Genomic DNA, 27,518 nt, shown 5'->3' with positions numbered 1-27,518 from the left:
GTTTCAGCTGTGTTAGTCTGAGATGCCCATTGGACGTCTAGGTTGAGATCTTGTGTGGGCAGTTGACTATAGGATTGTACCTTAGCTGGGAGTTATGGGCTAGGGATGTCCATTTGGGAACGATCAGTGTATGGATGAAATTTAAAGCTATGAGATAAGATCTCTTTTTAGGCTGTGATTATAGAGAAGACAAGAGGTCGAAGGATTAACTCTGGGACACACGATATTCAGAGATCAGGAAATATGAAGGGGGATCAGCATAGAAATGGCTGGGAAGGTAAGCCAGAGAGTCTGCTGTCCTGGAAAACAAGTGAAGAAAATGTTTCAAGGAGGAAGAAATGAACTGTGTGGAGTGCTGCTGACCGGTCAGATAAGACAACTGAGAACTTGCTGGAGGACAGAGGGCATGAAAGGTGCCCACCGAACTGAGAAGGCATCTTGAGACCGAAAAACAAGGCAGGCAGCTCCATATGACCAGTGGGTAAGCTTACTGCAGGGAAACTTACTCACAGGGTAGGATCGAGCAGACAGTGATCCAGAGGCATTCACAGCTGTACCCCACACTGCCAAGGGGACAGTTTTATAGTTAACCTAAGGGTATGAAGGTATGTGCTTGGAAACAGGAAGTGCATTCCTAAGTCAAGATTTGTGAATGGGTAACTAGTCTCGTGGGCACCAGGAATATGTCAGTGAAGGTCTTTATTGTTGTTTGCAATCTGCCAGAGCATAGAGGCCACCTGGACCTAATGATCATAAACAGTGTCTGTTAACTACAGAGCCCTCGACATGGTACAGTCCGAGGTAGGGTCAGTGGAAGGACAGGAGGAACTGAACAGACCCAGGATGGCATCAGTTACGCTAACAGCCAGACAGAACTGAATGTCGGATTTGGAAATTTGGAGCTCACTGATAATCTCGAAGTACAGTTTTGGTGGAGGAGCAGGAGCAAAAACCTAATTCATGGGGAGACAACCAAAAAGGAACAGAAGGGAAATGGAGAAAGGAAATAGACACAACTTTTTCCAATTTTACTCTGAAAGGAAGCAGAGAAGAGGTCTAGTAGATTGCTCTGGCCAGAGTCACCAGTGATCTTGTCATCATCTGCTGGACATCCTTGGTCTTTATCTTAATGACTGAGCAGCAATATTTAGTGCTAAATGCTAAAAATGTACGACTCCTATCTTTCTTTTTTTTAAATAAGCTTTATTTTTAGAGCAGTTTTGGGTTCATAGCAAAATTAAGCAGAAAGTACTGAGAACTCCCATATACTCCCAACTCCCTCACACAGAGCTGCCTCCTCTGTCAGTATCCTGCACCAAAGCAGAACATTTGTTATAATCGGTCAGCCTGCATCAACACTACATTAGATTAGCATCTGAAGTCCATAGTCTGCATTAGGGCTTATTCTTGGTATTGTACAAATATATAATGACATGTGTCCACCATCATAGTATCATACAGAGCAGTTTCACTGCCGTAAGAATTCTCAGTGCCTATTCATTCCTCCCTCCCCATTAACTCTGACAGCCAGCAGTCATTTTACTGTGTCCACAGTTCTGTCTTTTCCAGAACGTCATGTAGTTGGAATCATACAGTACGCAGCCTTTTCAGATTGGCTTCTTTCACTTAGTGATGTGCATATAAGGTTCCTTTACGTCTTTTTTTTACATTAATGTCTTACATCTTTTTAATGCTGAATAATATTCCATTGTCTGGATGTACCACAGTTTATTTATCCATTCACCTGCTGATGAACATCTTGGTTGCTTCCAAGTTTTGGCAGTTATGAATAAAGCTGCTATAAACATCCATGTGTGGGTAGCTATTGTTTGTGTAGACAGAAGTTTTTAACTGATTTGAGTAAATACCAAGGAGCATGATTGCTGGATTGTATGGTAAGAGTATGTTTAGTTTCGTAAGAAACAGCCAAGCTATCTTACAAAGTGGCTGAACCATTTTGCATTTCCACCAGCAATGAGTGAGAGTACCTGTTGCTCCACATCTTTGTCAGCATTTGGTGTTGTCGGTGCTTTGGATTTTTGTTTCCAATAGGTGTGAAATTATATCGTCTTATTTTAATCTGCAGTTCCCTAATGATGTGTGATAGTGAACATTTCTTATCTGTATGTACCATCTGTATATCCTCTTTGGTGAATGTCTGAATGTTTTGCCCATTTTTTAATTGGGTTATTTGTTTTCTTATTGTTGAGTCATTCCTTGTTTTTTAAAACACATTTTTTTCATTGCCTCTCAGACACCACATTCTCCAGTTTTCCTCCTGTCTCTCTGGGTGCACCTTGTCTGCCAGATTTCTCTTTCTCTGTTCATCCTTTAAATCTTTTCTTCTTTATACCGTCTTTCTGAGCCATCTTATTTACTGCCGTGGCTTCGGTGATCGCAGTGATGTTCAGTCTCCAGGTGACACTCAATTAACTCTCTGGCCTAGACCTCTCTGGGAGGAAGGGCTGTTTATCCAACCAGTTGCTACCAGTCAGCTTCACTTGCATGTCATGAAATCATATCAATGGAAACATTTTTGAAACTGAATTTAACTCCCTCCCTGCATTTGCTCTGTTCCATGTTCCCTGTCTTAGTGAACGGCATGAACATCTGACCAAGACAGAAACAAGCCTTGATTCCTCCTCTCTTACCATTACCACAGCCACTCCTTTACCAAATCCTGTGCTTTCAATCCTCCATTCCTGTAGCCACTTCGGTAGCTGCCCTTACCTTAGTGAAATTAAACCAATTAAATGGATTCCTGGCTTCCAGCCTTATCCTTCTCTAATGCATTCTCCACACAGCTGCACGAATAATCTTTCTAAAATACATACATCAAAACAGACAAAATACCCCACCACACACACAAACACACACACATACATCTGATTATACCATTTTCCAGCTTAAAATTTTCAGTGGTTTACCGTTACCTCTAGGCCAAAGTTCACTCCTTAATATGGCTAGAGCACTGACTTCATTTTTGACCATGACCATAGTAAAAAATACATTTTATACTGTGACTTGGAAAATACACACACACACACACACACACAGTTGAACGAAAAAAAGTTGTAAGATAAAGTTTTTTAAAAAGTTTTTTTAAAAAGCAAGAAACCTGCCTTTACTATGTGCAGTGCACTCTAATGCATTTTATTCTATTACATTAAAAGTGCTCATTAGAACTTACTAAACTGACCTCATGACTGCTGTTTGGAGAACAATGGCAGGGAAATACCTCCGTGACCCGGCTCCTGCCCATCTCTTGGACCTCAGGTCCCACTGTGCCGCCAGGCACCCTGATTTCCTGCTCGTTCCCCAAGCAAGTGATGTTCTCTGGAGCAGTTCCCTCCGCCTGGGACCCTTCTTCCTCTCTCCACCGGACACCGCCCATGGCTGTATTCTAGAGTAAGAGACTAGATGGGATAGAAATACGAATCTAGATAATGTCTACCAAGTTTTCTTTTCTCATAGGACTTCCCAAACATTTTATTGTAATTATTTCTTTCATTGCGCATCTTCCACCCCAGACTGTGAGCTTAGAGAAGTAGATGAAAGGTGCTTTGTTCACCGCTGTTACAGCTCAGCATAGAACCTGGCGTGTGGTAGGATTTAGTAAATAATGAGGAAATAGCAAATAGAACCCCCCCCAAGCCCTCCAGTGGCTCTTATTTACACTTAGGAAACAATTCAGAAAGTCACTATCATTATGGCCACAGGGCACAGCTGTGCTTCCCCTGTCCCCACCCAATCTCATTTCCCTCTGCCCTTCGTCCTCTGCCTCGAGCTCCAGTCACACACATGTCCTTGCTGTTTCTCAGACTTGCCGAGCACACGCGTCCCCGTTCCCTCAGATATTCCCACGGCTTGCTTCCTCACCTCACTTGAGCTCTCTGCTTCGGTGTCCCTCAGAGGGGCCTTTCCTGACTACTCCATCATTCTCTTCCTTCTCTTCCATCATTCTGCCTTCTTTTTTTTTCATAGCACTCACTGCTACCACTACAGTATGTGTTTATTGTGTCCCCACTCCTCGTCCCCACTGCCTCTTTTTGTTTGTTTGTTTTGTTTTTGTTTGGGAGGGTTGTTTTGCTTTGCTTTGTTTTGTTTTGTTTCTTAAATTTTTTCGTGGTGGGGAGGTATTTGGTTTTCTTACTTATTTTTAGAGGAGGTACTGGGGATTGAACCGAGGACCTTGCGTATGCTAAGCATGTGCTCTACCACTAAGCTATACCCGCCCCCACCCCGCCACTGCCTCTTGACTGTAATAAGGTTTTGGTTTTGTTCACTCTCAGGGCTTAGGACAGTGCATGGGTCCTGGTAGGTAGGTGCTCAGTAAGTATTTGTTAAATGAATGAAGGAATGGGTGCATGGGTTTGTTACAGGGCTAACTACCAAATAATTCAAATAATAATATCAATGACAGTAATTTATATTTCTTTAGGGCTTTGAAGTTTGCAAAGTATTTCCTGTACTTGGTCTAATTTGAGCAATGTAATTGTACTCCGGAATTGGTATGGACACACGGGATTTATCATTTTGCCAATGAAGTTTAAGAAGTTGAAGTTTAGAGAAATTAGTTGACTTGCCTAAAGCCACACAGGTAGTAAATGAGTAAGTCGGTACTCAGATTCAGTGTTTGTTCTCCTCCACCACACTGCTGCAAAGAAAGGGCAAGATAAACAAACCACTTCCTCTGCTTTTCCAATGTCCACAGTATTTCCTGTGAGCAACTTGGATCCCTCCGCCCCTCCACCCCCGCGTCATGGCAAAAGAGTTTTACTCAAGCCTTACCAGAGCTGGCTTCAGATGCTGGTAAATAGCTAACCATGCAGTCAACCACGTTGTCTGTTAGTACTTAGAAATAAACTATGTAATGTTTTAACTACTTAGAAAGAACTAATGTTTACAGTATAAGTTCACATGAAAGACTCAGAGAAGGCCAACAGAAGTATCCTAAATGTGGCCACTTTTTAATGGCAGACAAGTAATTCCCTAAATTGGAATAAAAATTTTTGTAGGATTAAGCACAGAAAATGAGAAGCAACCCAATGTAGGAAATGAGTAGACAGTTGCTGCGTTACCCGTATGACCTCCCTGCCTGCAGGGACGCACATGTGCTTGGCGGTGCCTACCATCACAGGCCTGCCCAAGGCTCATCGGAGAGTGCTGTCAGAGGATAAGGCAAGGGCAAGATGAGTGCAGACGACTGTTTAGTCATTTCTCATCTTAGGCATCCTTCAAGTACCATAAAGTTTCAAGTGCATGTAAAGGAAACCTGGAGTCTGACCCTGAGTCCTTCTTCTGCTTACACCTCTAGTTTCTGGGCATAACTGCACGCCATTAAACCTAGAGTTAATTCTCTGAATGGAGACTGTAGCCCGCCACTTCCAGCTCGTCAGACCTGCTGGTGCTGTCCTACAGAAGCTAAGGTGGTTGAAGGAAGTCCTAAAGAACAAGATCCTTTTTTTCCTTAGGCTGTTGTCATAGACTTGAACTGAGTTCATCCATTTTTCTGCCAGAAGCATCTAGAGACTCCAGCAGAGCTGGTGTAGTATAAATCAGCACTTGGGTGGTGAGCGGGGAAGGCCCTATTGTCTAGCTTTTTTAGCCAAGTTGAATTCCACAGTATCTACAGCTGTGTGGGAGGCCATGCTGTACAAATGGATACAGCTAGTTCAAGAATTCTAAGCATCTCTTTATTGTCAGTAATGTGTGGAATGAAGTGTCCTTGCAATTAGGGGATATTTCTAGGCCTGGTCTTGTTTGGTTGTTATAAACTTCCCTTCATGGACATTCTGAGACATACTAAAGACATACTCTTCAAGTTGAATGACAGTGGTGAAAATGTAAAAGAGGATTTACTCCAGGCTGGATCAATTTTATATCACCTAGCTTAATAATTATGTAGATGTCTTCCTCCCCTCTCCCCTGGAATGCAAGCTCCTTGATGTCAGAGCTGTTTCACACTCATGTAAGCGTCCCTAAAACGACAACATCTAGTATGGGGTCAGCATTCAGTAAATTTTTTTTAATGAAAAATTGAATCATCACCACTTACCTATAGAATCTTCCATCAGACTCTTGTGTTTTGTTTATTAAAGTGAGAGCTAACTCACTGATGACCTGAATTATTAACTGGGTTTATGAACTTTTGTTATATAGATTATGATATAAATGACCAGGCCAAGTGGCTTCTAGTTTTGGAAGAGTTTTGATCTACTGTGGAGTTGGCTTTCAACGTCTCAAGTGAGATTAGTTTGATCGAGACCAGTGTTTTGGGATTAAACGTCTCCGAGCATCCCAGAGAGCAGTTAGGCAAAAACCCCGAGCCTAAATTAAATTAAATATAGAAGGATTAAAAGTTAGAACTTGCTGTGTTTTTGAGCCACTGGCAGAAGATGAGACCTGGCCCGGCCACCTGTGTTGGAGATGCCTCCCTCCAAGTTCCGCTCCCACTGAGGGAAGCCAACAACATGGATTTTTTGAGCACCAAACTCATTCACTACCAGTATGTTTTTTAAAACTATCAGAGGCCTACTTCTTAAAGCCTCGTTTGTCTTACTCACCTGTTATACTACCTGCTAGTGAGCGTAGTAAGATCAGTCATTTATTTAGCTGGAGGAAGATTAATTTACAGGGAAAAAGCTGCACTGACGGCAAGTGCATAGTGATCTCTTGTGGACAATGTTTTTGAGTCCTTATTGATTAGACTTCATTGTGACTTAATTAATTGTGATATTGCATAAGCATTTGATCACTGGGAATGCAAGACCCAGGCTTGCATAATGCTCTGATGGAGACTTTTGTGCAGCTACTGCCAGAAAGCTTCTACTTGGATGCAAACAACTCTGCCCTGATCGGCTTACTCATCAGGAACCACACAACGTCTTGCTTGGCTAAAAGTGCTTTGTTTAGAGGGGACGGGAGAGGAGATTAAAGTAGCTCACCCATCAGTCTCCATATACTTAGGAACTCAGAGTCCTCAACACAGTTCCCTTCCCAAAACTCTTTTAAGGTTCGCTCTGCCTTTGGGGAGACAGTGTGTGTAGTGCTTTCATGTTAGTGAACACAGACTGTCAGGAAAGAGGCTAGATCTACCTGGGAGTTAAGCAAGCCTCCTCTGACCATCTTCGTGATCTTACCTAATATGATAGAAAAAGAATGGGGAAGTATGGGTACTGCCCTATTTAGGTAACCCTTTTCAAGCAAACTGTCTCCTAGTCTCAGCAGCTCTATAAAGGAAGACAGAGTAAGGGAGGAAGTTCTAAGTGGAAGAAGTCCAGGGATTTGTATAACAGCTAACATCCGCTGAACACTTTCTCTATACCAGACATTGTTGCATTAACCTATTTAATATTCAAAACAACCCTGTGAGGTAGGCTTCTCTTGTCACTTGATAGACAGTTGAGGTGAGGTATGATTAAGGGACACACCCGGAATTACACAGCTAGGAAGTGGCAGAGCTGAGATTTGAACCCTTGCACTCTGACTTCAGAAGCCACCTGCCTTTGACTATTTTAATTCTCAATGAATGCATATCTGACAAGTTATTCTAAGTATCAAGAGAGTCCTGGAAATAGGTGTCTTTGTCCATCTGCATCTGGATTCTTTCCGGAAAAAAGAATTATGTAGAATAGAAAAACAAGATTATACTGTATAGCACAGGGAAATATACACAAAATCTTATGGTAGCTCACAGAGAAAAAAATGTGACAATGAATATATATATGTTCATGTATAACTGAAAAATTGTGCTGAACGCTGGAATTTGATACATTGTAAAATGATTATAAATCAATAAAAAGTGTTTAAAGAAAAAAGAAAAAAAGAATTAATATCAAGGACTGTATATTGGACTCTGATGTAAAACTGAGCCAGAATTTTCTTTTACAGTAATGATGGATATTAGGACTTAAAAATATAGTTGGATAATGATAAGCTAGTATAAGCGACAAATTTTTATTTTAAAAATGTGAACTGGAAGTTGGACATCCTCTAGTCTAACAGGGTAGTGTGGGAGCATCTTTTCAGGGTCAGGGCTGGAGGAAAATGTAGGCAGCCCCAACCTTGAAGCCAGTGTCTCCTAATTTCTGAATCGTCATTCTGGCAACATCACAGCCACCTAGAAAAACAGTTGAAAAGAAGGAAAGTTCAAGGAATAGGTGTTATTTTTCTAATGAGTTGAGATCTATGGGTCAAACACTCGCTTCCCCCCCAGGCTATCTTAGGTTGATAAACTGTTAAAACCGAAGAGAAAGGCCTCTCGGTCTAACTTTGCTGACTCCTCATAGAAGCTTTTCTTATCAGCGCCGTCATTACTTGCTAAGTTATGCGAAGCCATCTCCCTTTAGCCTCTGTGTTCAGCCACAGAAAGTGTCTCACAGGATTTAGTTACAAGCAACTTTATTTCTGCTCTAGAACATTCTGATGATAATTTGCAGAAACCAGTGGTGTTGGGATTCGTATTTAAATCACTCTCCACGTCCTTGTCTGATCTCTTGCTGTTGGACTGTCTTTCTGAGAATTTTACTGAATACTTCGGTACTAGGATTCCCATTTTTTTTGTTCCCCAAAAGAACTGAAAGCAAATGGTTGCAAAACAAGACATTTTCCCCCCAGTGCCATTGTGTTGGAGGAGCTGATCTACTGCTTATGTCTGATGAGTCAAGTCTTATTACAGCCATAAACACTATAATAGATTAAGTTCTGTTAGTTAGTTCCAAGATTATGTATTTTCTTTCAGGGTGTAAAAAACTGTGGTATTGACTGTCACTTTAAATAAAGTCCCTTCACATTAGAAATGTTTATGTATTTCTATTGTTACAGTAAAGTATCAAAATTTAATTTCTATAGAGTAAAAGTCTTCCTATCTCTACCATTGTTCTAGCAATAACGAATATAACAAAACTTCATGGCAACAGCAACAGAAAACCCCAGTATTTTATATGATTGTAGTTAACATTTCCATGACCTCTGGATGAATCTATAGGACAGCACATTCAGTGTATGTCTCTATACACAGAAACATCTGATTTCAAGATCATTTGTCTACTTTGTTTAGATTTTAAAGTCATCACTGTATAAAATAGATTGGACCTCAGGTGACAGCTGACAATGACAGGGTTTCCTTGGGCATGTTAAAAAATATCATTTCTAATTTCATTTGTACTATTTTTCAGATTCCACATGTAAGTGATATATAATATTTATCTTTATCTGACTTTACTTGGTATGATAATTTTCAGGTCCATCCATGTTGCTGCAAATGGCACTATTTCATTCTTTTTTATGGCTGAGTAATATTCCATTCTCTTTATCACTCTCTCCCTCTCTCTCTCTCTACACACACACACACACACGCGCGCGTATATATACACGCCATGTATTTTTTATTCATTCATCTTGATGGACACTCAGGTTGCTTCCGTGTCTTGGCTCCTGTAAATAGTGCTGCTATGAACATTGAGGTGCATGTGAACTTGCTTACAAAACAGAAACAGACTCACAGACCAAACAAACTTATGGTTACCAAAGGGGAAGGGGTGGAGAGGGATAAATTGGGAGTCTAGGATTAAGAGATGAATATTACCGTATATAAGATAGGTAAACAACAAGGATGCACTGTATAGCACAGGGAACTATATTCTATATCTCATAATAAACTATAGTGGAAAGAATTAGAAAAAAAGAATGTAGATATAAAATTTTACACACATATATATATAATATAATTTCTAGGACTTAGTCCACAAGCAGAGTGTGGGTTACTAACTCTGGCCAGCCTCTTACCAAAAGAAGAGGCAAAAACACCTATGATTTCTTTTTTTTTTTTCTTTTTAAATTATATTTTTGAAATTAGAAAAAAAATTTTTTAATTTTTTGTTAATGGAGGTGCTAGGGATTGAACCCAGGACCTCATGCGTGCTAAGCATGCGCTCTACCAACGGAGCTATATATCCGTCACCCCACCTACAATTTCTTACTGCTTTTCTTTTTAGTTGTTTCTACAAGGATCATGACATTGTAAGAGAGCACACTGTTTTAGCCATGATTATGACAGGATCAGGACTTTATAACAGACTTTTTTTTCTTTTTGGGAAATGGCAGATAGCGTTAAAGAGGAGTCATAAACATTTGTATGTCCAGAACATAGGCTCTTATCAGAGCCGTGTTGCTCCATCCAGAGACTGTCATTGCGGACCATTCATCAGTCTTATTCTGTTTGACTGTTTATCAGTACTCCCCCAGACTGGTACCTGAGCTGGACAAAGTCAATGGATAGCAGGCAGTATATCACATAGTATCCTTGTTCTGAAAAGCTTAAGTCTTTAGTGCCATTTAAAAAAAGTTATAGAGTTACTCATTTGTCAGGGAAACAGACATTTTAGAGATTTAATAGCCAATTTATTGTTTTCTTTTTGGATTTTGAGATTTGAGAAAAATAGAGCCCTCTTTGAAATTTGAATTGCACTGGAGAATTAAACATTATTAAGAAGTTAGTTTAAATTATTGAAAATAAAGAGAATTGGGCTAGGGACTTTGAAAGCGCCTTTGAACAAACCTAGAATTGACTGGAAGGAGTACAGGAGAAACCAGACCATACCCTTCTTATGAGCACCTGTATGAAACATGAATTTCCTAGGTCACTGCTTCTTCCTCGCATTCCTCCCATGCCTCCTGGCACACAGATGTCCTCTGTTTCCCCAGCTCAAAGCAGTTTTATGTGGTCAGAAAGAATCTGTGACTCAGTTCCTTTCAGACCACTCCTCTGCCCGCAGAGCTGAAATGATTGCTTTGCCATGTCCCATACTTTGGCAACACATGAAAGGTTTAAAGGGACAGTTGGCATTTCCTCCATCATGGATCAGCCCAAAGGTTCAGAGGGCCAGTTCTCTGAATTTTTGCCTCCCCCTTCTCCTTGCCTGTGATGCCTGGACTGGGGCATCACCATTCAACACCCCGAGCCTGTAGACTGAGCTCGCTCCTCTGTAGTACATCTCAGCCTCACCATCGTGTCCCTGCCTTGACAGTTCATCTTAATCCAACTTGCCATTCCCTGTAACATTGCTTTCCAGCTAATTCGTAGCCTCCTTACCATAAATTTATTACCTAGCCCACTTGCTATGAACTTGGCTTGTAGGTGACTCTGTCATGGTGGGACCTTGGACACTACATGGCATTTAATCTGTGGGAAGAGGAATGAAATTGATTTGATATGTTTTTATAAAGATGTGCTCGCTCCTACCTAAAACAGCAACAATAAATTTAGATATCATTTGGGTTAAAAACTCTGGCTTTGGAGTAAGACTGACCAGAATTTGTATCCTGGCTTTGCCTCTCATTATCTGGTCAAGTTTCTTAACTTCTCTGATTTTTAATTTCTTTATTTGTAAAATAAGATATAGTAATAAGAACGACTAGTATGTGAATTAAATGCTGAAATTAATTTAAAGGGTTTAGCACTTCTGCCTAACATATAAGTACTCGATAAATGTTAGTAATTATTATTACATAATATTTTTGAACGAGTTGCTGTTAATCTTTCACTCCCTCCTTCCCTGTGTTGTTTTTTCACTCTTCTCTCTTTCTCTCACTCTCACTCTCCTAACAGGCTAAAGGTAGTATTATTAATACTTTCAGACAAATCCACAGGGTTTATGGAGAAGAATTATCTGCCAGGAGCTGTTTTGGTTTGTTGTATCATAACCTTGACGCTATGGCTATGCCCACATGCAGATGTCTCCTCACGTGGTAATCTGATTTACATATTACTCTGTACAGCCTCAGAAAAGATGAGTAAGTACCCTCTGTGTGAGTAAGACAAAGAACTCTAAAGCTGCCAGGGGGGGTCTTGGAAATCATCTGATCCAGACTTTTGCCCCCAGACAGTGCCACATCTTAATCTTCTGTAAGTTGAGAGTTGTCTGGTTTTTCTAGCTGGAGGCATGGAGAATGCCTGTTCTATTGTGGGTTCTTGGAACCAGGTTATTAAGGTTGTTAGGAGGAACAGCAGCAGTCACCTAGTCCAGTATTTCTTTCAGCTGGCATTACTGAGGGTGTGTTGCAGATCGTGTGCCATGCAGGCCCTGGGGATACACAGCTCAGTGAGACACTCTCTCTGTCGCTGAAGGACTCCCAGTCTTCCTCATACCTAATGCTGGGAGCCCTTCTAATATCTTAAATGCCAGCCTCTGATTAGACGTTTCTAGTGACTATAAGGATACTGTTTCACAGGTCAGATTGTTCCCTTTTCAGTTACATGGTTTTTAGATTTGGAGGAGACCAAAGAGTTCATCCCATCCAGTTGTTCTGGGCTTCATTTTTGATTGAAATCTTACTCAGAATAACTGATTGGTAAAATGAAGAAAATGAGCTGTGCTCTGGGTGTGGCCCTTCTCCTGCTCCTTCTCACTTCCCCAAGGCCCCTCCTGAGAGCCCTTGGACCTTGATCCAGTATTTGGATCAACTCTAATAATTAGAAAGATTCTTCCTAAATTGAATTTGTTACTTCCTAGTTGTTCCAGATTCAGGCCCGTGGAGCAGCAGAGCATAAATCCACTTTGTCTTCTTGATAAATACCTTTCAGATACTGGAAGACCGCCCAGGATACCTCTTCCTGTCTCCACCTTTTCTTCTCCAAGATAAATCAGCCTCCTTGCCTTTAACCTGTCTTCAAGGGGCATGTTTTCAAAGTTTTAGTCAGGAGATTCTTTCTTAAGTCATTATGTTTCTTCTTCTGTCTGGGAAACTAGAGACAGAACTTCGATGAACTATCTTGGGTGAATTTGAAGTTGGTTTTTTAACTCCCCTTCCTCATCCTTTATTTTCACCCCCTGTCAGGCTGAGTACTTTCAGCCTTTTAGAGAAAGCTGTTTATTATCAAGGTCAAAAAAAAAAAAAAAAGATGTCAAAGCCCCGGCCTCAGATGGAATTCCAAGTTGAGATGGCGATCTGAACTTGATTCCCGTGTGTGTTAGGACCCTGCCCACGCAGCCGCCCTGTCTCCACAGAGTCACCCGGATGCCTGTCGGCGCCGCAGGGCAGGGCCTGAGCTGGGCATCCCCTAGGTCCCATTCTGTCCCCGCATCAGGTTTCACAGGCCCACAGCGATTTTCACTGCGGGCCTGCCTGGCGCTTGCGCAGAGCAGCCTGAAGGGAAGCCGCCCCCCGGCACACACCAGAATGTTCCTGCACCGCCCCGGGTGCTTCAGTTCCACTCAGTATCAAAGGCTCTGCCCTTTGAGAGGGAACAAGTGATGGGGCCGCTTTGGGCATTAAAATAGAGTTCTTTTTGGCATCTGAGAAAGTTAATGTTTTGTACTCTTTGATCTGAGGCCCCGTTTCCTCTCCACACGTTTTAATCGATGGTCCAGGGGTTGATTCTATTATTAGGTTGGAGAGCATGTATTCCCTTTGTTTTCACCCTCTTTCCATGTTTTATGTAGAATGGTGCATTCAGATTTAGTTTGAATATAATTTCCTGAGCTATATATGACACTCAGGAAGCATGAGTTGATAATAATACCCTGAGTTTCCGCATTTTGTCATACTACCATCTGTGCCACATACGAAGAGTGTTAGACTTCTGTTCCTTTGCGTGCTGGGGATGATGTAGGGCGCACAGATAAAAGTGTCCCGTAGGTGTTGCCACTGCAACAAGGAGTTCTCCACCTGGGACCTGCAGACATCTGGGGCATCGGTGACAGGCTCTGGGGACTCCTTGAACAGACTAAGATTATATGCAGATTTGGGTGCATAAATTCTTGTTCACAATTTTCTGGAGAGTTTTCAAGGCATCTGAAACCAGACAATGGTTCAGGATGACTGACTAGAGGTTTCAAGATCCTGAAATTGAACCAGGTACATCTTCTAACCAGGGCTTGTGGCGGTGTCGATTTTTGGTTTTTTTGTTTGTTTATTTTTAAGAAAATGCCTTGAGAATTCTGTTTCAAAACAAGCCTGTAACTGAGCATCCTTCAGCCATGGTCATCTGATTCAGGACTAATGTGGCTACTACCTCTTCTGCACCAAGTGCTATATGGAAGCCAAAAGAAAACAGTAGGGTGCCATCTAGAGGTCTTAACAATGTATTTCACAGCTTTGGAGTCAGGCCCAGGCCTTCTGCCTACGTGGGGCTCTTTAGTTTTAGGAACTTTCTAAATTAAGAACATTCTTTTCCTCTCAAGTAATTGCAGACCCTAAAGGTGTGTGGCGGTGGTATTTTCATCTATACAGATGCTACATTTGTGGGTTCTAGCCTTACTACTCCCATAACTTAAATGAAAGCTTAATGTTATAAATGGCATTTATTTTATAGGGATGTAGGAACCACAGGCTTTGGGATCCGCACTGCAGTTGAATATACTTTTAATCATGAAGCAAGAACAAATTGATGCCTGCTATAAAATCACTTTTGGTATATTGACTTTGTTGTATTTTCTCTGAAAGTTAGAATAAATTAAAAATTAAGGGTAATTTGTCTTAATGACACTTAGTATTCCTTTCAGGATGGTGATATAGAATGATGTTTGCCAAATGGTGCAAAAATTGTGGGGTTGCAGAGTTGAAGTCACTCTGGAAAAATATAGCAAACAATTTGAATCCACCTGAAGGTGTATGAAGGGAAGTCCGGAGCATATCTGTCAAGTCCCGGCTCTGCCGTGACTGTGTTAATTTGTTTCTTCTTTTATAAGTGGGGCTAATCACAGTGTCTTAATACAGGGTTCTTGAGAAGATGAAATGAAATAAAGTTGGTAAGCGCAGTGCCTTATATATAAAAAGTCTTTTAACTTAATAAATTCTCTTCAATTTGTTATTATTATCACTGGCCAGTTTTATTTTCAAGACAACTGTAGTGAAAGAGAAACAGACAATTTTGTAAGTTACAGAAAATTTTGTAGTTTTAAAAAGCATTTCCACAAATGCAATCTTTGATTAGAGTTTCAGTAAATATTTATTTATTCATACATTCAATAGCTGTTTATTCAGCTCCTGTTAGGTGTAATAATCATCTTTGGCCTCACAGGTTTGATACTGGGAACAGCAGTAAGAAAGATGTGGACTTTCCGTGGAGTTAGATGATAAACAAGCAAATAAACGAGGTGATTTCACAAAGAAGTCCTTCGTGTGAAGAAAATTCGTGTGTGTAATAGAGCGTGGCCAGAGGCCTGCTTTAGGTTAACAAGGTGGCCAGGGAAGGTCTTTCTGAGAAAGTGACATTTAAGCTCTTTCCCGGATGACAGGGAACCAGCCTCATGAGGGTTCGAGGAGCAGCCGTCCCAACTAAAGGAAATGGCAAGAGTACATGCTGTTGGTGCGAGTGTGTTCAGCACGTGCACAGACTAGAAAAAGGCTGGAGCTCAGGGAGCCGAGGGGGCATGGCAGCGGATGCGGTCAGAGGACTTTGGACTTTATTCTGTGGGTTATGGGAAGAGACTGGAAAGTTGTAATCAAGGTGGTGATATACTCAGATTCATATTTTGAGAAAGATTCCCTTTGCTTCTTTATAGAGAATAGGTGGTAATGGACCAAGAATGGAAACAGACCAGTTGGGAGACTTTTATTACAGTCAAGTCAAGCCCAAGTCAAGATGATAGTGGCTTGAATGAAGATGTTGAATTAATGGTTCAGGAGCTGGGGTCCTGCCCGCAGCTCAGTGCAGGACAGCATGTGGTTCAGAGAACCAACCAAAGAGTCAGACTGTCTGGTTTGAAGTCTGACCTACTATGTGGCCTTGGACAAAGTTCTTGACTCCTCTGTGCCTAATTTTACCGTCTCCAAATGAGAAAGAGGATAGTGCCTTCCTCCTAGGATTGCTGTGAGGATTAAAATGAGATCAGAATAATTGTAAAGTGCTCAGAACAGTGTTACTAGTGCTGTTTGTATTGTCATCATCACCACCTTCAGTGCAAGTACTACTCCTGCATCATCCTCACTACCCCCAATTTACAGATGAGAAAACTTAGACATAGAAGGTGGTTTTGAAATCGGAATATAGGTGTCTTGATTTTGAATCCATTATTTAATTCTTTTTCCTTCCAGTTTTATTTAGGTGTAGTTGACATACAGCACTGTGCACTTTTTTGAGGGTGGAGGTGGAATTACGTTTTTTAAAAATTTTATTTATTTTTAATGGAGGTGCTGGGGATTGAACCCAGGACCTTGGGCTTGCTAGGCATATGCTCTACCATGAGCTATACCCTCCTCCCCGAATCCATTATTTTCTCTGTAATGTATTATGTAGCATGAGCTCAGAGTCGCATCTCTTGCTCTGAATCTCTTTAGCTCAGAGCCCAGATATTTGCACCTGCTGATGTGTAAACAACATGGACAAAATGGTAAGTAAGGCTGGCGGAGTCCCAGTGTGCTGCAGGGAGGCATCCAGCGCCTGTGCCTTTCTCCCCCACACCTTGGACCATCAGAAAGTTTAATTCCCTGTGTTTTGGAGAGAGACCGTTTGGACACCTAAGCCGAAAGCGTTAGTAGGCACATAGTAATGAACAGAGGGGAAGGAACTGACCATTTTGAGGACCTTGTAAGTTATGAAATCTCTCCAGAGGACATTCAACTCTTCACTAATGGCATTAAATGGGCCCATACATAATATAAACACATGAAACCCATGGGTTATCCCCAGACTTTTTCTCATCTGACTTTTAGTGACCAGGCTACCAGACTTGAATTCCCCTCTCCTCCCCGCCTGTCTGCCTTTGCTCAGTCCCTTCTGGAGTAAGCCACGACATAGGTAAGGGTCAAGAAGCAAGAGAAACCAACTAGAAGCAAGGAGCTTGAAAATCTCCCTGTTCCCCCGGCCTCTGGTTCCTCAGCCACCCTGGTGCTCTTTGTTGCAGAGTGTGAGCACTTGATCCGCCACATGCTGGTGTTAGACCCGAATAAGCGCCTCTCCATGGAGCAGATCTGCAAGCACAAGTGGATGAAGCTGGGGGACACCGACCCCAACTTCGACAGGGTGAGCTGGGCACCGCTTGCCTCTGGGAACCCCTCCTAGGGCTACTGCCGTCTCTTTTGCCTGAGACTGCAATCAGACCAGAACCTGAAAAGGTGGGCCTGGATACAAATGACTGTGCAATACTAAAGCAGCAGGTGAAGCTGGCAAGAAGGAATCTTAAACCAGCTGAGTTGTTGGAGAATAGTGGTACCAGTTCCCTTCCGCTTGTCCCCAAATCATTGCCCCTCCCTGGCTCTTGGGACAGTACAGGCTCCTCTGGTGAGGCTGTTTCCCTCCTCTTGTCCTCAGGTGCTCAGTCCAGTGCCTCCTATAACATACCTTTATTTAAACCATTATACCCATTCCAGGCACCACGAGTTGCTCAGGAAAATAGAGATCTTATCTTCTCATAGCTGAGTACCCAGCACTTCCTTGCTTAGGATTTGTCTAAGGCCAAAAATATCCCAAGCTTGGGGGCATGGAACAGCTTGTTCATTGTGTATGATATGCCATCTTGACATGGTTGATTGGGGGATTGATAGCTTGCCTTTTTATATGTTACAGTTAATAGCCGAATGCCAGCAGCTGAAGGAAGAAAGACAGATGGACCCCCTAAATGAGGATGTCCTCTTGGCCATGGAGGACATGGGACTGGACAAAGAGCGGACACTACAGGTATCTCCAAAGGAGTTGGAGAACAAGGTGGGGTGTAGACATACTCCCTGTGTCCTGCCTCTTCCATTTTTTCTCCTTCCTGGGAACGTGGACCTTTTTGTTTTCTCCCCATTCTCCTTCCTCTGCCCCTCTCTGGGCCTTGTAAAGAAGGCGCTTTGATCTTCTAATACTACTGTTAAAAGGGTTTTGATCATTGACATGCCATTTCACCAGGGTTTTTCACTCTTTCCCCTTTTTTCCTGGTAGTCATTACGATCAGATGCCTACGATCACTATAGTGCAATCTACAGCCTGCTGTGTGATCGGCATAAGAGACATAAAACCCTGCGTGTTGGAGTGCCTCCTAGCATGCCCCGAGCCATGGCCTTTCAAGCACCAGTCAACATCCAGGTGGGCAGTGACTCTAGTGACCGGATTCAGGATAAGTAACATGGAGGAGGGGGTGGCTAGCCATTGCTCACTAAGCCTTAAGTCAAGAGAGTTCCTGTTCTTCCTTACCTCCATCCCTTCCCGGCTGTCGTCTCTTCCTTTGTCAGAGATCAGGCAAAGAACTGAGCCTTTCTTTGACAGAGAGGATAGAAGGATATTCCATTACTCAGGATGGATAACGATAGTTGCATTAAAAAAAAAAAAAAGAAACAGCAAATCATTCAGAGAGACTGTCGTCTCTAAAGAATGCTTCCTTGTTGTAGCTTCTAAGGGCAGAGGAACCAAAGACTCAGAGGTAGAAACACAGACTTTAGCAATCGAGAATACTTTGAAAGACTATCATTATTTCCCTCTGGTGCTGAAGGCATGTGTGTGCATGTGTGCATTGCTTTCCAGGCGGAGCAGGCTGGTACCACTATGAACATCAGCGTTCCCCAGGTGCAGCTCATCAACCCAGAGAACCAAATTGTGGAGGCAAGTAGCAGCCTCAGCCTCCGAGAGTCTGCTGTCAGCCGAGGCTACTTTCTTCCCCATAGCCGTGCTTCCTTTCCTTACCTGTCATTTCTCCTTTGCGTGTGTTTCTCCACCTCAGCCGGATGGGACAGTGAACTTGGACAGCGACGAGGGTGAAGAGCCGTCCCCTGAGGCGCTGGTCCGCTATTTGTCGATGAGGAGGCACACAGTGGGCGTGGCGGACCCACGGTGAGTGTCGGGCCAGCGGCCCTGATTAACACCCCGGCCGGGAGGTCCCACCAGAGCTTGTGTTCCTACCAGGCCACATTATTCCTACTTCATTGTATCTGCCAAATGAGATCTAATCCAGGGGCCAAGATATGTTTTTAGCCCAGTTCAGGGTCCCTGGTAGATCAGACTTGATTTGACTAGAGAATCACAGACCTGTCCCGAGTGGATGGTGGGCTGATAGCCACCATCACGCCAGTTAATCACAGTACTTTGGTGAAAAGCGTATCTTTTCCCACAAAGATTGAGGTCTTCTGATCTAAGCCAAATGAAAGTTAAGTACCCCTTAAAATTCATCTGAATTTGACAGCTTTTAGAGATATTTGTCATATATTCTAATACAAGACTCGTCTAAGGAGTGAGGACAAATAATAGATGATTTATATATGTTAAACATGAAATTAAGTCAACAAAAATCCAAAAACCCATCAAATAAGTACTAGTTTCCCAAAATGGTTCCCCAGAGCTGTCGCTCAGTACGTCCCCTGCTGCCCTTGCTCTGGGGCGATGGACAGAAGGCGTCCCCGGGGTTTGCTCCGCACTTGAAGAGCCCCTCCCTCTTTTCTGGCTGTCTCTTTTACTGAGTAGGGAGGAAGAGGTTGTGGCAAGAGTTCTCTTGAGAGTTCAACTAGGGACAAAGCTAGGCTTCTTTCTTCTCTAAATGAGTTCCGAGAAAGCCTGCCCAGCCCGCGGATGAGCTTGCTGCGCGTTTCTAGTTCTCAGCCAGGCAGCAGGGGAGACTCTGGCTCCAGAGGCTGTCAGCTGCCAAGGGGTGGAGTCCCGTGTCGCTCTGTTAGTGGAAAGATGTCTTATTTTAAAGTGCGCCGTAAAACCCCACCGGCGGGGCACCACAGCCCGGCACATCACTGCTTATCTGTCCCATCGGCGCTGTCAAGAGTGACTGCGTTCTTTCCCTGATGAATCAGCTGCTACTTCGGGCAGCCATTGTTTTAGTGGATGGCCTGTGTCCTCCAGAAGCTTGCTGTTCACCTCCAGGCTTTGAAAACCTCAACTGGACTGGGGCCAGCATTTCCTCTTGGCTCAGAGCTGTTGGTTTTACATGAGTGGTCAGTGAAGAATGGTGATCCCCAGTACTGGAAGCGAAATGGCGGAGAACCAGATTCCACACGCTAGGCTGCTGCTGGCTTGGGATCTCAGAGAGAAATTCAGATTTGGGAGGAAAGTGAAAAAATAAAATAAATGGCGCTGACCTTGGCAGTTTCATCAGTTTGGGGATAGAAGTTGTGAGTGAGCACATTAACCAGACTTTTGTGTCATCTGTTTCCCATCAGCACGGAAGTTATGGAAGATCTGCAGAAGCTCCTGCCTGGCTTTCCTGGAGTCAGCCCGCAGGCTCCATTCCTGCAGGTGGCCCCTAACATGACCTTCATGCATAACCTGTTGCCCATGCAAAATCTGCAGCCAACTGGGCAGCTGGAGTACAAGGTACCGGGATGTGGGGGAGGGCTTGCCCCAGAGAAGCACACCTGAGCTTCCTTTGAGAGACTCTGAGGGACCGTGCCTGGGGTTTAAGGGTGTCCGTCTAGAGAAGGGTGATTTTGCTTGTAAAGCAGCTTGAGTGAGAGGCTGGATTTCTCTAGTCTTCACCACCGTCATGGGACCCCTTCATTCCTGTGGATTAGTTCTCTCCTCCTGTCCCCCTCACCTCAGCAGTCTGTCCTTCACTGTCCCCCTGACAGGAGCAGTCCCTGTTACAGCCGCCCACCCTGCAGCTGCTCAATGGAATGGGCCCCCTCGGCCGGAGGGCATCAGACGGAGGGGCCAACATCCAGCTACATGCCCAGCAGCTGCTGAAGCGCCCACGGGGACCGTCCCCTCTTGTCACCATGACACCAGTGAGTTGCAGCACAAAGCCCAGCTTGCTTTTCTCAGAGGCTTTTGATAAAGAGGTTGTGGGCCCCGGGTCAGGAGCCCAGGGTTTCAAACCTAAATTTCCGAATTTCTTCTTTCCCTCAACTTATGATGTTAAACGTGTTCCTCTTTTTTTCAGGCTAGTAGTATTTTCCAGACTTAAATTTTGGTTAACTTCTTTACTTAACCAAATAATTTCTACACTGCAACCCGCTCCTGGAGAGTGTCAGCCTCAGGGGCCCTTCTGGGCGCCGGCTGCTGTCCCGCCGGCCCTGAGGCTGGGAGCCGCAGCCTGGCTCACAGCCTTCTCACAGATGACCTTCCCTGCCAGGGGGCAGCGGAATCTAACCGTTTTCTCTGGCATTAATTGCTTTTTAGGCAGATTTCCAAAATTACCTTCTCACCAGCCCTTTCTGCTGTAATTAACACTGCTTCCACTTCTGGTGCGGCCGGGACCGGGGTCACTTGGTTGTTTAGCTTCCACAGGCTCTAACCTGGAAGCTGGTCTCTCTCAGTCCCATTTTTTTTGTTTGTTTTGTTTTTTTAATATGGTGGTTACATTCAGAGATTCTTTTCCTCTCCTGAGTTCTGTTTATTTCTGATTATTTTCCTGTTGTAAGTAAATTCATTCCTTCCTTCCTTCACTGATTTATTCATTCATTCAGCCGCATACTGCCTTAAGGTTGGGTGCCCATCACAGCGCAGCCCTGACCAGGTGTGCTGGGGCAGTGCTTCTCAACGTCTCTCTAGTTGAGAACCCTTTTTCCCTCTTCAGTCCATCCATCATGGGTTAATACCTTTGTAAAATATAATGTAAGTGAATTATTAGAGAAATGCAAATTTTAAAACATATGAACTACAAGGCTAAATTTTACTTGATTTAACAGAAAAAAGTTACTCCATTAAGTTGCTATAAAAGTTTATAAATCTTACCCTCTATTTGTTTACTCACCTTATCTTGGATTGGTAACAGAACAGTTTGTGGACTGGCACAGGTCCACGGGCCACACTTTCAGTAACACTGCTGTCGGGGAAAGGAAAGAATTTCTAGTCACGGTTCCTGGCCTCACTGAGCTTACGCTATGGGAAGACGAAGCCCACATATGTGAAGTATTGGAACAAAAGACCGCATGTGATTAAGCCGAAGCCAGGGATTGTAGGTGGCAGAGGAACTCAGCCGAGGGCAAGCTTCATGGGACGTGAAGGGACTCACTCTGTCCACTGTAAATGTTTTTGCCAAGGTCACTAACAGGCATTTGTTGACAAATCCAGTGGCCATTTTTAATCTTTATCTTTTTGGACTTCTCAACTATGTTAGTCACTGCGACCATTTTCTCCTTGAAATATTATCTCCTTTGCCCACATTCTCCTTCTTTTCCTCCTGCCTCTCCTTCTCAGGTTCCCTTTCTGCTTGTTCCTTGAAGTGGGTCAAACCCAGAGTTTTATCTGCGCCCTGTTTCCATCTCACTTTACAGACCCTCCCTGGGTGGCCTTTTCCCCTTCCCTAATTGCAGTTAGGGTGACTCTCCGGCCCAGGATGCTCTTCTGAGTTCTACACGGCTGTACCTGAGACTGCCTACTGCCCAGATTTAGTTGGTTATTCAACGCACACTCACCATTGTCACTCAGCATGTCCCCAGATGAACTTACCCAGACTCCGTGAAACCTGTGTCTCCCCCAGATGGCAGTGAAAGGCACTGTCACTCTCCTGGTTGGACAAACCAGGAATGTGAGCTTCAGCTTTCAGTCTTCCCTCTCCCTTGTTCCCCGTATCCAGTCAGTTATCCAGTGCCTGCGAAGTAAGCATCTTACTTCCGTCCATCTCCACTGCCCTTTCCCTAACTCACTGTCCCCCTTTGCCTAGATTAACACAGTGCCTCCTGGCTGGCTTCCTTATTTCAGTCCTGTCTCCTCACCCCCGTCACCAGCCCTCTTCACACTGCAACTAAAGCCCGCCAGCCTTCTAAAATATAACTCTTGTAACAGCGTGTCCCGGCTTAAAATCTTCAGTGATTCACCGCTGCCTGTTCTCAAAATAAACTTCTTAATATGGGTATTCAAGGCCATTTATAACTGGCCACAGTGTTCCTCTCCTGCCTCATCTGTAGCCACTTCCTGCCTAACCCTGTTCGCTCCAGCCTTGTAGAATTGTGGTCAGGGATCTGGAAAGCTTAGGAGCATTCAGACAGTGGAATTATTCCAAAAGTTTGTTTTGCTTTGTAATTATCGTCCATTAAAAAAAATGCTTTTTTGTAATAATTGAAGTACGATCTTTGCACTAGTGCTTGAGGCTTGGTGATTATGTGAGCCGCCAGGCTGTCAGTAGCTCGCAAGGATGCAGAGCATCCCAGTCCATGTGCAGAGGGGAGGAGTCCCAGCAGTGGATGCACGGTGGTGGGCCACGTTTCCCTTAACGCGTTTTGGTGGATAATAGCTATTGTAAAGCATTGAATTGCAATTACACAGCTATATGTTATGTACTAAAATGTACTTTTTAAAAACCAGTATGCTTCTCTGGAGTTAAAGACATCTAAAGCCTGGAAATAACATTAATATGAAACAACAGGTCAGTTCCTAGACATTCCGGGTACACAAGCCGCTGCTGTATTTTCAGGTCCTCCAGCACCTGCAGGCCTTCTCTCTCCTCTCAGCCTAGAAACCTCAGATGCTTGCAACCCCTTTCGCTCTTTGCCCGGCAGCTCGTCCTCTTCCTTCAGGTCTCAGGTTAGGGGCCATGTCCTCTGGGATGCCTTCCTCAATTCCCAAGCTGCCTTTAGACGCCAGGGGCGTGCGATTGTGTAACTGTGTTTGCCTACCTCTGTCCTCCACGGGGCTGTAAGAGGAGGGCAGGAACTCTTATCTGTGAATCCACATGTTATCCTGGAGCCTAAGTGGGCATTCAGCTCTTTGGTGGATGAATAAATGAATGAATGAAGATGAATCAGAGGAAGCAATTCAAAGTAAAACCAACTGAGCAAGGTAAACATGGGGAAATAGAAAGGTACATGAGAGTTCTCTCTAACCCAGGGATCCTCGAAAAGTTCTGCAAATAAAACAGTTAACAGGAAGGCCTGCCCCGAGCCCCGTTTCTCGAATAAGAGCTGCTACAGAAGGAGCGCCGCCTTGAGCTTTTCCTTCCTGTCTCTCTTCAGGCAGTGCCCGCAGTTACCCCTGTGGACGAGGAGAGCTCGGATGGGGAGCCAGATCAGGAAGCCGTGCAGAGGTAATGTGACATCTGGCAGTGCTTGCAGAACGCCCTTGGGCAGGCTCCCCCTGCAACCAGCGAAAGGTCACCTCTGCCCAAGGAGGTGGTACAGTGCAGCTTCAACATTTGTGTGGTCTCTTTGCTCAAGCCAGATGGCATGTTCCTCCCCACATGGAAGTAACAGAAGACTACCCAGAAAATTTCATTTCTGTAAGCACCATTGGAAGTCCCCTAAGTGACAGCAATAACCATAAGAACTTTTTCTCTCCTCCCTCCTTCCTTCCTTGCCCCCTGCCTTCATATTGCAACTCTGATAGTGTTCACAAGGCACAAAGCCTGCTCCTACCTGCCAAGAACTGTTACTCAAAAGGAATTGGAGATTTGGGATGACAGTGATCCTAGCTAGTCTGGCCATGGACCTCTGGCATGGACTCTTCCTTTCCAGGAGAATGAATACCTCTTGTACTGTTTGCTGTGTGCTTCTTCCCAGGGACAGATGCAAATAACCATTGTTTGCAGAACCTTGTTGAGAGATGCCTAATTCACAGGAAACGGCAGTGACCACTAGGCATGCTGTACTGTTCCCATTAGCCGTGGTCCTCTGCTCCATGCATGCCCCCTGGTAGGAGATGACTTTCTTATTTTCCGGGGAAGGGGAGTTTGACCAGAATCCAGCATGTATTTCCCCAGAAATACAGGTATTCTTCAACATTATGTGTTTTTTTTCCCTTGAGGGAAGTTGAAATAAAATGGTTTTCATGGGCTCTTGGGGAAACTTCGGGTGTTTTTATCAAATGGATATTAAACCACTAATGGCTTACTCTTTGGCAAGTTTACATAACACTAGTTACTTGAGAGTCTGTCAACTGTTTTTAGCTGAAATGGGCAAAGTAGTCAAGAAAGAAATGAGACCACTTTTTAAGAACCTGATGGTTGCTGGCCAGGGTTCTGTCCCTACCCCTAGTAGCTGTGAGAGCCGCTGTTCAAAAGGAACAGCATGTGGAAAGAACAGGGGCAAACCGGGGTGTTGGCAGGTGGGCCAGCTCCTTCTGTAGCTTAGTGGATAGAAGAAAAATCGTGTGAACTTTTTTTCTTCTTGATGCTATTTCTATAGTTTGCCGATAACAGGGTATATAAAGTTGCACATGGGCCCTGCTGGTGTCATGATGGGAAATTAGGAGATTTACTGCCCTCCTACCTGAATTAGACAGCAGTATTCATCTTACCTTCTTTGTCTTGCACTTTACTTCCTCTAGCTCCACCTTCTTTCTTCTTTAGACCAATATTTAAAAGGTAAAATGCCCGTCAGTTTTGATGTAGTGAAAAGGAGTAATGCTTCTTTTATTCATGCCGGAGAAAAGCAGCAGTGGTGGAGGAAGTTGTCAATCAGACAGAGGGGGACCAAGATCTTATTAACGGTATTGACTAAGGGGTGGATCTCAAAGATCTTCAGAATGAAACTCATCAGCTTGTCAGCTCTTCAGCTTTTGAAACTTCTGTTTTCTTGCCTTGCCTTTTTTCCCCCTAAAAAACATTCTAAACATTTCATGTGGTTTCATTTCTTCATTCTTTAGAGAGTGTTGGTTCACGGGGACAACATCAGTTTTTCTTCTCTGATGGCGGAGTTGCAGTCATGGGGTGTGAGGGGAGGGGTGGTTTGGAACCTGCTTAGCCCCAAATGGAAGGATCTTGTAGTGAGATCAGCCTCAAACCCTGGGGGCCAGTGGCATCAGGAGACATATGTGAAGCCCTTCTGAATATATCTCTTGGCTCATCTCTGGGAACAATCCTTAGGCTCATTTCCTCTGACTTGTATTTTGGAAAGTTGGAGGGAAAAGAGGAATAAAATTAACAAGTAGGAAATAAATTCTTCTAGTGAATGGAATGAAGTAAGGAAAATCCATCTTCTTTGTGAGCTACAGCTGCCTTCTCTCTTCTCTTAATGGCTGCTCTTAGGTCCAAAAACTCAGCCACTTCAGTGGAAAGCCAACTTTTGTTGGCTTTTCAGACGTGTTTCGCTTTCGTCCAGTCAGGGATCTGTCTGCCCTTGAGCCCTTTTTGAGCTCTGGCACTGTCTCATCCTGAGTGCTTTGGATTAACTTCTAATGCTTCTTGCTGAGGAATGTTCCTGTCTGTCTTTTTTACTATGAAATCTGCTCCTGCTTGTTGCAGGTACTTGGCAAATAGGTCCAAAAGACATACACTGGCCATGACCAACCCTACAGCTGAGATCCCACCGGACCTACAGCGGCAGCTAGGACAGCAGCCTTTCCGTTCGCGGGTCTGGCCCCCTCACCTGGTACCTGATCAGCATCGGTGAGTAGCCACGTGAGCTGCGTGAGCTCCTTGAGGCTCATTGGACAGGCACCCTTCTGGCTGGTCTTACAGAGCTGGTGACCAGCATCGAGGCTGTAAATAGCATCCTGAACTTACATCTTCTCAGCTCCTTGACTAAGCAGTGCCCAGGGCAGCAGGAGAGTCTTCTTCCCCATTACTTTGTAGACGCGTTTGCTGTCTGCAGTTGATTCTCGTGATTCTAGATGTTGACTCGTAGATGAAATTGAACTTGAAACCTGCAAGCAGGTGAAGCTCTCAGAAGGCTAACTGAAAATAGGGGAATATGTAGCCACATCAATAGGCTTGACTTTCAATAACCCATCACCATCAAAAGAATGGGCATTTCTTATCACGTGACCACTGAACAACGAGCTTGGATATGGAGGAAGCTACATCCCTTTGTGAGTGGTAGAGCCGAGACAGTGCATCCTCTTGAATGTTGTCCTTGAGAAGTCATTCTTGCAATATTCTGATGGCAAAATCTTTCAGTAGGTCTCTGATATATTTATAATTCATTCTCTTGAAGAAAGAAAAATAATTTTAACCTTCCTGGCTGAGAAAACTTCACAAAATTGAATTCAAGTAAGCCTGGAAACAGAGGGGAATGCCACTTTGCTAGATTAAGAAGATGATTGTCTTCTGTGAATACCTTGATGACTAAAAATTTTAGCCGTGTCCATTCCGAAGCTGTCCCCAAGCTCGTGGGCCACACTTTCATTGCTAGAGCTTATTTTATTTCAATCTTTCAGGGAGGACAATGAAAAGCAGTCTTACTTGGGAAGGTTGGAAAGCAGATTCTGAGGAAGGGAAGTTTATAAATGTGTTGTTATTCAGTCTTGCAGCTGGCTCACACTGGCAAGCTTGACACAGTGTTTTTATTGTGGCTAGTTACCCATGGGTCATTAGGAGTAATCAGCAGAGACAGGTGACCTCTGAGCAGGCTGAGGCATCATTAGTGCCACGTTGGAACCCTGAAAGAAGGAAGATAAGCTTTTATAAATGACCATGAATAACATAGTAAGAATGGTCTGTTAGGAATGACAGAAATAACATTTCTCAAATAAAACTCTGATGGCACAAAAAGACAGTATTTTTCTTAGGAAAATCTCTTAAGACCTACGTCATTAAGGTACTACATCAAGAGTACCTTGAGTGATTATTAGAGAGGTACACTTTCCATCCCATACATTTTCTATGATTTCTCAATATCACTGAGCTCTATGCTATTATGTAATAGGACCTCTGTTACTTTGTTTCTCCTTGTTTCAGTCTTCCCCTCCTTTAGAGCCCCCACACTTGATTTTTCAGCCT

At 43.7% G+C, this 27,518-nt stretch overlaps 1 protein-coding gene and 1 long non-coding RNA gene across 7 annotated transcripts in view; one reads left to right on the top strand and one right to left on the bottom strand.

The window, feature by feature from the left end:
• SIK3 (SIK family kinase 3) overlaps window positions 1-27,518 on the top strand; it is a 212,262-nt gene that overhangs the window by 164,082 nt on the left and 20,662 nt on the right. For 4 of the 6 annotated variants that reach the window (XR_012503809.1, XM_074356961.1, XM_074356959.1 and 1 more), the window contains 9 exons: window positions 16,851-16,969; window positions 17,513-17,623; window positions 17,870-18,013; window positions 18,449-18,526; window positions 18,645-18,754; window positions 20,086-20,239; window positions 20,494-20,649; window positions 23,818-23,888; window positions 26,043-26,186. Coding sequence is in view for 5 of the 6 variants with exons in the window: in XM_074356961.1 (XP_074213062.1) it covers window positions 16,851-16,969; window positions 17,513-17,623; window positions 17,870-18,013; window positions 18,449-18,526; window positions 18,645-18,754; window positions 20,086-20,239; window positions 20,494-20,649; window positions 23,818-23,888; window positions 26,043-26,186 (1,087 nt within the window). In the remaining variant the exon portion in view is untranslated. The remainder of the gene's footprint in view (window positions 1-16,850; window positions 16,970-17,512; window positions 17,624-17,869; window positions 18,014-18,448; window positions 18,527-18,644; window positions 18,755-20,085; window positions 20,240-20,493; window positions 20,650-23,817; window positions 23,889-26,042; window positions 26,187-27,518) is intronic. The other 2 variants (XM_074356962.1, XM_074356960.1) reach the window with 1 other exon arrangement.
• LOC123616443 (uncharacterized) lies at window positions 20,974-22,678 on the bottom strand. The gene is made up of 3 exons (XR_006724442.2): window positions 22,316-22,678; window positions 21,618-21,689; window positions 20,974-21,462 (listed from the first exon to the last, which is right to left on the bottom strand). It is a non-coding gene; the product is annotated as an uncharacterized LOC123616443 (long non-coding RNA).

This window comes from Camelus bactrianus, chromosome 33 (genome assembly GCF_048773025.1).
Source record: "Camelus bactrianus isolate YW-2024 breed Bactrian camel chromosome 33, ASM4877302v1, whole genome shotgun sequence".
Taxonomy (NCBI): Eukaryota; Metazoa; Chordata; class Mammalia; order Artiodactyla; family Camelidae; genus Camelus; species Camelus bactrianus.
Note: the sequence above shows the minus strand (reverse complement) of the source record. Positions and strands in the feature narration are given on the sequence as shown.